The 9,622-nt window shown below is 37.4% G+C and overlaps 1 protein-coding gene across 1 annotated transcript in view; it reads left to right on the forward strand.

The window, feature by feature from the left end:
- Positions 1 to 9,622, forward strand: part of LOC111088305 — a 74,008-nt gene that overhangs the window by 51,233 nt on the left and 13,153 nt on the right. Inside the window, exon 14 of the mRNA XM_022398011.1 lies at positions 1,647 to 1,802. Within this exon, the coding sequence (XP_022253719.1) occupies positions 1,647 to 1,802 (156 nt within the window). The remainder of the gene's footprint in view (positions 1 to 1,646; positions 1,803 to 9,622) is intronic.

A 9,622-nucleotide genomic window follows, 5' to 3' on the forward strand; every position in this document is an offset into this window, starting at 1 on the left:
CTTAAGATTCAAGTGAAGCAAGCACACCCCTCTTCCATGCAGGATGCAATGGCCAGAGCTCTCGAATTTGAATCCTACGTTAAGTCCAGCTCTAGTGTTTGCTAGATGGGGTAGGCGGGTATATATAAGAGGGGACAACGTGACGCGGAGAGGTAATGTCTGTGTAGCCAGTGAGTAATTGATCTGCAGTCAGAAGTATTATTGAGCACGTTCGTTGTTATACCGTTTGTTTAGCGCGATTGTTGAAGTTGAGTGTATCGGTAAAGTTGTATTTGGAAAGAATAAACCAGTTTTATTAAGTAAAGAACTTGTGTTGCTAAAATTTCTTCGGAACGAAGTTACGGAAAGTTAATTAACAAACGGAGATGTAACAGTGGCAATACTGCTTACTTGAAAAAAATGCTTAAAATGACATCCTGGTTTGAAAATTCATATTAGCTCTTTTTCACTATAAGACAGTACAGCAAAAAAGAGATTTTTTTTACATGTCTTATTTAGTATTTTTGTCTTTTGTTAAATTATATTTGTTTTAAAAAATAATGTCTTAACATTGTTTTTCTTATGAGAAGTTATTTTTCTTCAAGAAAATCTAGAAGTTCATAAGTACTTAAGTTTTAAAAGCATGATGTATTAAGATCTTAATTAGACTCTTATCAGCATAAAACTTTAAAAGTTTTATGTCCATTTACTGTTTTCTAATTGTAAACTTTACAGTTTGTTTACTGTTATGATATCAAATGTCCAAAAATAGGTGATTTTGTTGTTGATGTTGTACAGTAAAATCATTTTTGTTATGTTTCTTCTTAAAATAGTCACAACTGGGAGTTTTATTCAAGATGTTTAAAGATGTCAAAAACATTGTCTGCATACGTATGGTAGTATAAGTGTTTAGAAGCATTCAAGATATTCATCTAACCATCCATTTATATTTGATCATTATTATCACCAGAATGTTAGGTTGTGTGTGATAAGTTTAAAATATATGTCTAACATCTTAATTGTATAAAGCATAATATATTTACATATCTCACATTGGTGTAAGTTTTAAGTTGGGTTATGAGATGGTTACATTAGATGGGTTTAGGTAATTTTGGTTATTAGTTGATTAAGTTGTTTTTGAGTATGGTATGTTTTATTATTAGTTGGTTAAGTTGTGTGGAATTAGATTGATTTAAGCTGTTAGTTGGTTAAGTTGGGTTATTAGTTGGTTAGCTTGTTTTTGATTGGGCTAAGTTTGGTTATTAGTTGTTTAGGTTCTGTGGAATTAGCTTGAGTTATTAGGTTGTTAGGTTTTATAGCATTATGGTTAGTAGATATTTTGTGCATTTTAAGATTAATTGGCTATTAATTGGTTGTTTTTAGGTTAGTAGTTGGCTAGGTTTAGTGGAATTTGATCAAGTTGAATTATTGGTTGGTTTGGTTGTCTTAGATTTTTTAATTTGGGTTATTAGTTAATTAGATTTAGTGAATTAAGTCAAGTTTTGAGAGGTTGTATATGAACAGGTTTTTAAATAATAAATTTTCATGGCAAATGTTTTTAGTTTTTCTATGAAACAGATGTGCTTTTAAAGAGTGATAAACTTAAAGCTCTTTTTTTATAACAGCAAATTTATTTTAGTTTTCTAACAAAATGTGACTATTTACAGCCATTGCAGTTGCGGGTGGGTGGTCATCAGATTCGACTTAGACACGGCCTTCCAAATCCTCCAGCTGGTCTCAGAAGCCTCGAATACACTCACATGAATAATAATCCCATTATACCTTTAGTGACTGTGTTGGTCAGACTTCTTCCACACCAGGAGGTATAGAAAGCTGTTTCTAAAATGTAAAATTTAAGTACATCATTTTGAACCTTTCAGTCAAATGTAATTTTTTGCTCTCTCTACTTATTTTCATTTAATCATAAAATGTATTCATATTAGTCTAGAAATTTTCTACACTAATACCACAAAATTACTTGTGAAAAGGATAGATAACCAACAAATTCATCTTGGTCCATACATTAATCATACAATGTTGTAGTTACTTATCATGAAAGGGCATTGTTTTGTTGTTTTCGAGAATCTGTAGTGCATACTAGAAAGATCTAGACATTTTTATAATAGTTAGAAAAAACTACTTTTACTCTCAAGATAATTAAAAACAAATTTAATTTCAATCTGCATTTCACCATTCCAGCTTCATCAAGGATAGTAATACAAAAACTGTAACCTGGAGAGCAAAGATAACTCATTTATTTATAACTTTGTTGCCTCATTGATATTTTAGGCAGCTTCTCTACTGTAGGGTTAAAATTTAAAATGGACTGCTTCCTACTTTATTCCTCAAGAGGGACAGTGTTCAAGTCACTGTCCTGGAGCATAAAAGTGCATGCTCTGTTTTGGGAAGCAAGTTTGTTTAACAATCAATTTAACTATTTTATTGTAGGAAGAACTGAGATGAAGTACACAGATGATAGATACTTTTACCCAATATTATTGTGACTGCAGATAGATGTATAAGGTGTTGTATAAGATGTATAACAAAAGCATATGTTAAGGGAGTAGTGGTTTTCACTGTATTACTGTGGATCACAGTGCTTGGTTACTGTGTAGATAAAAGATACTGTAGTAACTATGCATAGCCAGGAAAGGTATATAAAAATTTCTCTCACATGTTAGAAGGGTGCTTTTAATACATAGATTTAAATCTGTTAATCATGTAGTGTAAATGACCAATCTTAACTGATTGCCTTATCTTGTTGTGAAATCTATTTAAAAGTTGTTTCTGATAAACATGAATGTATATAAACCATTATTTAAGCTTAATGTCTTGTAATCATACATAAAATATTTTGCAGTATGTATTCTGAGTTATTCATTATTTGCAAATAAAAACTGTATAAATAGTTCAAGTTTTGAAAAACAAATATTAAAGCAGTGAGTTAATGATCAGGAAGATTGTGATTGTGAGAAACTCTATGAAGTAAAATCCTTATTAATTAACTGTTAATATTAATTTCCAATTAGAGCAACCTACTTAAGCTGGTAATGTGTATAGATAGCTAATTAAATATACTTTTCTTACACTCTTACTTATAAGTGTTAGAATTAATTATTTTGTTAGTTTGGTACCCTCACTGTTAATATTATTTTTGGTCACAATCCCAAACTAGTTAATAATTGACTACTCTTAAGCTTTCCAAGAACTACATGTTTGATTGAGGTTTATCAAGATTAGCAGGCCTGGTTGGTACTGTCAGGAAGAGGCTGGAGTACAAACAGTTGTGCAGAATAGATACCTGTACTGCATCTATGGTTAAGTGGCAGCTGTAATTTGTAGTTGCAGACTATTCATGTACTCTAGAGAAGTGGTAGGTGTAATGTGTGGTCAGTACCGTCAGAGTGAAATGGCTGGAGCACAAATACTCAAGTGTAGATGAAACTGTCCCGTACTATGTCTGTGTAGAAGCTACACCTTTGTGTTTCAGGAGATGAAACTGTCCTGTACTATGTCTGTGTAGAAGTTACACCTTCATGTTTCAGGAGATGAAACTGTCCTGTACTATGTCTGTGTAGAAGCTACACCTTCATGTTTCAGGTGATGAAACTGTCCTGTACTATGTCTGTGTAGAAGCCACACCTTCGTGTTTCAGAGATGAAACTGTCCTGTACTATGTCTGTGTAGAAGCTACACCTTCGTGTTTCAGGAGATGAAACTGTCCTGTACTATGTCTGTGTAGAAGCTACACCTTCGTGTTTCAGGAGATGAAACTGTCCTGTACTATTTCTGTGTAGAAGCTACACCTTTGTGTTTCAGGAGATGAAACTGTCCTGTACTATGCCTGTGTAGTAGCTACACCTTCAAGTTTCAGGAGATGAAACTATCCTGTACTATGTCTGTGTAGAAGCTACACCTTCATGTCTCACGTGAGGAAACAATTAATGTAGACTAGTGTATCCTACAATAACAGTTTTATCAATTACTGTTATGTCTGTATTTCCATTATGTTTATGGTTCTGTTTTGTATGAATTCTACCACATGTTAACCTGTGATAAGCTATCTGTATTATTCAGGTATTATGTGTAGATGCTGGCATTCCACATCATATACAACAGAGATTTAAAAAAAAAATACTACCTGTTTATCTTAAACACTGTCAATTCCACTCTGGCTCTTTGATGCAGAGTGTAATTGTCTTTCTATATGAGAAGCTTGCATTTTCATGCCCACAGTTGAGCCATAGGGCTATAAAAGACATATACATTCAATTCTAAAAGTTTGGTTTATGGTAATTATACACTGTTTCTTGGTTTCATAGCTTTAGTTAAGAAACATTTACAGTAATGTTGACTTTTCACTCAACCCTATAACTGTTTGCGACATGACACTAATATTTTAAGTAAAATTTATAAATATGAAAATTTATGTTAATTTAATGGTTACAATTAATATTGTATCTTTTTTTCACCTGCCTCTAACAATCTTACTTAAACCAGGTTTTGGGTGACAGTAGAATGTGAATGTTTACATCTCTGTATAGGATAAGGAAATCCAAATTCGCATCAGCAGTTTTAGATTAAATTAAATCTAAATAATTAACTCATATTAAAAGTGATAAATGGTGTACCAGTACGATATCTTATGTCTGTTCACATAACTTTTGCGTAAATTTGTTTACTTGCCATTAGCGTTGAAACTCCCACCTACCCCATGTTTCAGTGTGGTTAAACTATATTGTAGCATGTAAATAAACATATAACAACCCTCCTCCAATAGGAGAGTGACACACCCTCCTTTCGCAGCTGGCTCCCTCTTTACTGTAGAACCCAATCTTCACTTCTTAATTTGATACAGTGGAAATCAGACGTTTGCAAAAGTTTGTTCATGTTAAATAGGGTTTTAGTGAATGTTTTTATTTGTGTTGATTAATCGATTTTTTTCTCCTTAGTAGATTTGTTACTTTCAGTTCATTTAATATCAGTTAAACAAACAAAGAAAGTAACTTTTTTTCCTACTTGGGAAGGTACCCACAGTTGAATATGAACTCAAAAATTCAAATCACTTTGACCATGTTAGTGAATACTTGTACAACAACTCCTGTGACTCAGTTTCCACATTTTCGGCTTAGGAGGCTTCAGCCTTAGTCAGGAAGGGAGATTGATTCCATTATGTGGCCGACAGCTTCTCCAGAACTCAAACAGGACATTCCTTTCCTGTGGAGTCAGGGTAGGATAACAAAGATCTATAGAGCCTTCTTCCTTCTTTCTATGCCGTGTAGTCCCGTTTTTTCTCCTGTGGATGCTTCCAGGGTATGGTGTCACAGGTGTGTTACCTTTTGTCTGTATCTACTGATCCCCCGTAGGGTTTTTGGAGGATACTTTTAACCTTATTTTCTCCATGTTGGCATGTTTATCCTCCTTGGCCCTTTCCCTATAAACATGGCTCCTCTTTTGTTTGAATCTCATGAATAGGGATGCTCTGATAACTATTGTGTGCCTACCCATGACCTACCTACGAGAACTACGTTTTTTATGTAGGTCAACTTTTGGAGATCTACCCAAATCATTAGATTCATGGGTGGAGACTGCTCATCATCACTCCTCCATCTCTTCCTCGGTCTCTCAACTGTCACAGCCTTCACCTGCTCTTATTCCCGTTTCCTGTCCTCCTCCTTCTGCCTCTTTATCCATTCCTTTTACCTGTGTTTGTTTCAGCAGCGAGTCATCAGATTGTTAACTGCTGAAACCCATGTCGCCAATGGTACCGGTGACTATCTCGTGGGTTCTAACAAGGTAGGAGCATACTTGGTCAGATTATTGCACTTATGGCACGATTTCATCTCAATCCATCAGTGATTTGGGTATTGTCAAAAGGTTTGTTCCTTCAATTCCCCAACCCTCCTCCTTTGTCCACAGGCCCCAATATCCTTCCATCCTCTTTAGAACCTACATCATGCCAGTGGCACAGGCACTCCTTTTCAATGATGTTATAGAACCCGTCAGTCTTCCTTCTCCAGGGTTTTACTCCAGGTTGTTTGTAGTTCCAAAACATTTAGGGGACTGGTGTCCAGTGATCAACCTATCATGTTTCAACTGGTTCAACCTATTCTTTTTCAAAATGAAATCATTCCTCATACTGTGGTGGGCATTTACTTCAGGTATGTAGATCACTCATGTTGATGTCTTGGATGCTTACTTGCACATTTCTATTTCCTCATGATAACTTTGTGTTGTACACAGGAATTGTCTTTAGCAGTTCTGCTTGTTATCTTTCGATCTGGCATTTGCACCCTACATTTTATGGCAGGTGGTCAGAGTCTTTGTTCGACTACTTTGTGCACAAGGTTTACACTTTCATCCTTACTTGGATGACTGGCTGTTATTAGCTCTATCCCAACACGTTGATAATCAACACACTCAGTTGCTTCTTCGAGAAGCAACTCATGTGGGATGGCACATCAAGCTGGAGAAGCCCTTCCTTTTCCCAATGCAATACCTTGTCCACCTGAAAGTATTTTTAACTCCTTTCTCAGTCTGGGATAACCATCTCCTCTTCATTTACTCAAAGCCCAATCCTCTCATACACTGTCTGCATGTGAGGTTCTTTTTCTTTTCAGGTCGTGCTCACATGTGCAGTCTTCAGTGGGTGTTGCATGATCAATGTAACTTTGCTTGGGATCTCTTGTACTCCATTATCTGTCTCCCTCTCTCACTGCAAGTCGATTTTACATAATAGCTGAACAGAAACAACACCATGGCAGGCATTTCTCTTCCACCTCCACAGATGCTTCTCTTATGGGTTGGGGAGCAAGTATGGATTCTTATGAAATCTCTGGTCGCTGGTCTTCAGTTGAGATGCCAATAAACATCAACATCTTAGAGATTTTGGCCATCTGTTGGGCTTTGGACTAATTCCTACCCTTAGTATGTGACAAAGTGGTCATGATCCATTCCAATAGTTTGACTATTGTTTCATACATCACTCGACAAGATGGTATCTGTTCACATTTGCTTTGTTTTCGACCGTTAAACCTCATACTCTGGGCCCTTCTTCACTCATAGTATATCAGAAAATATGGTGTGTTTTTGGTATTGGTCTCTGCATCATGAATACCTTCCTTTCTGTCCAAATATTCCTCATGTCCCCGAATATTTTACCTAGCTGTTTGAGAGTGGTTCTTCTATTTCTGCTATTCCTGAGTACTGAACAGCCTTGTCCAGTACCTTCTGTTTTTCCCATTACTGCAGGATGTTTTCCTCTCCTACAATTTCCATTTTGTTGCATTCTTTCTGGACCCTTCACACTCCTTGTCCTATGTTTCTCCCAAATTGTAATTGTAAAGTTGTTCTCCATGCCCTTACCCAGTTCCCATTCCAATCCTTGGCTACCTTTTCCCTATACCATTTATCCCTCAAAACCTATTCCCTGCTCCTATTTGCCTGTGGTTGTCAAAGGTCAGATGTTTCTGCCATCGATATATCATGTATTATTTATCACTGCACCCATGTTCTCCCGTATCCAGATCAAAGTTTTCTACTTAAAATTTCAGCAGCTCATGAACACAACGTCTGGTTTACACTAATTTCCCTACCTTCCATTTTCCATTTATATTCCTATTCTGATCTGGATAGACTTGTATGTCCTGTGCATGCTCTCAGATGTTATCTTGCCTGCATGGCTTCCTGCTGTAGTTCCCTTTCCCATTTATTTATCCATTGGAATCCTTCCCCTCAGAGAGAGATATTTCACTCACTTCCCTCACAGGTTGACTTATCCTCATCTCCCAAATTCCAACAGTTTTCCAGGTTTATATCATCAGATTTGGTATTGTACCTTTTCCCTGGCTGTTCATCTACTTTGTTCCATATAAGAAATAATCCAGGCTGGCATGTGAACCTTACCCAATACCTTTATTTCCCATTACCTCCATAATGTAACTGTTTTTTCCTCATCCAGACATCACATCACACCTGTAGCCATACTGCACACAACAATTCAACTGTGACTTGGTTAGTTTCTTTTTTCTTTCTTTTCCTTAATAGGATTACACCCCTCTTTTCTATTGTATTGTGGCAAGTGGTACCCATCCAGGTATACTTATTGGCTGGGTGAACCCCCATCCTACCATCTCCTGTAGAACTGGTTCCCAGGAGAGCTGATTTTGGAAAGGAGCTAGACCAACAAACAAATCTGCACTGTATGGCCTTTCACATAATACTAATCGTTATACCATTTCTTGCAGGTTGATTCCCGGGAGATCTGAGGTGGAATGGAGCTAGACCAGTTGAGATATATTTTGTTGGTTGGGGAACCCTATCTTACCATAGGAAAAGAGCTGGACCAGCTAGCATAACCATAACAATAAGGCCTATAAAACCCACTGTAGTTATGGAGTGTTCCACAAGATTGCTAGTAAGTTCACCTTGCAGTATGTTGTGTCATAAGTATGCCCATACCAGACTGTGCTGACTCATGGACTATCATGAGTAAAGTAGAAGGAGATCGCTGCTCATCTCTACATTCCTTAGATGGTATAAATCAGGAGAAGCTTGCTTTTCAAAATAAGGTTATTGCACAGTTTCCAGCATAGTGTTCCCCTGGATTCTCCACCATTCTTTCCCCTTCTACAAAAGGAGTACAGGACTCCCTTTCACTTACCAGTTCCTAGGCACTGGGTTTATAGACCATGAAGGCTTCCTCCTGAATGTGCACTATCCCACTCAGTTGAGAGTAGGGTGTCGGGGTTTTGGCAGTATGGATGGTGTCAAGCCTTCCTCCAACTGTGGATTGGATGAGAAATACCCTATTCCATCTGGTCATGGACTGAAGATGATCCGTAAAAATGCAATTCACCCCTTCAGCTGGAGAACCACATTCTACCATCTCCTGGAAGTTGGTTCCCAGGAGGTTTGGTGTTGGAAAAGAGCTGGACCAGCCAACATAAGTCCTCACACATGTGGTGGTAAGAAGACCTCGTCTTACTGCAGACAAAATGATTAGATATACTATTAGGCTGAGAAACACCCAAACTACTGTTCCCTGCAGGTCAGTTCCCGGGAGATTTAGTTTTGGAAAGGAGCTGGACTAGCCAATAGATATACTAATTGGCTGGGGAACCCCATCCTACCATCTCCTGCTGGTCGCTTCCCTGGTTTCAGAAAGGAGTCAGAGAAGCTACCAGAAAAAGGCCATCTGGTTTTTGAATTAGATTGAACCATCACGTTGCACTTCCCTTTTTACCATCACTCAGATGTCGGTTTCCAGTGTGAATGTTTTTGGTTGTGTATGTGCACACATGTGCCCTGATTAGGAAGACAAATTAAAACACTTTTCCCTTCTATTTCCTTGTCTTGAGGTGAAGACAGTAGGGACCTACCTACCACAGACAGTATGATAAAAACCCGATTCTGCCTAGATTGGGAGAGTTGACCCACCGAATACAGCCTGACATGCCCTAGCCATTCTACACTATGGAGCACATCCATTTATATATTAAACTAATCGAATGGGTAACCCCCATCCAACCATCTCCAGCAGATTGGTTCCCAGGAGATCTCATTTAGGAAAGGTTTTGTTTGTTTGTTTGTTTTGAATTTCGTGCAAAGCTACACGAGGGCTATCTGCACTAGCCATCCCTAA

This window comes from Limulus polyphemus, unplaced genomic scaffold (genome assembly GCF_000517525.1).
Source record: "Limulus polyphemus unplaced genomic scaffold, Limulus_polyphemus-2.1.2 Scaffold3508, whole genome shotgun sequence".
In the NCBI taxonomy this organism is placed as follows: Eukaryota; Metazoa; Arthropoda; class Merostomata; order Xiphosura; family Limulidae; genus Limulus; species Limulus polyphemus.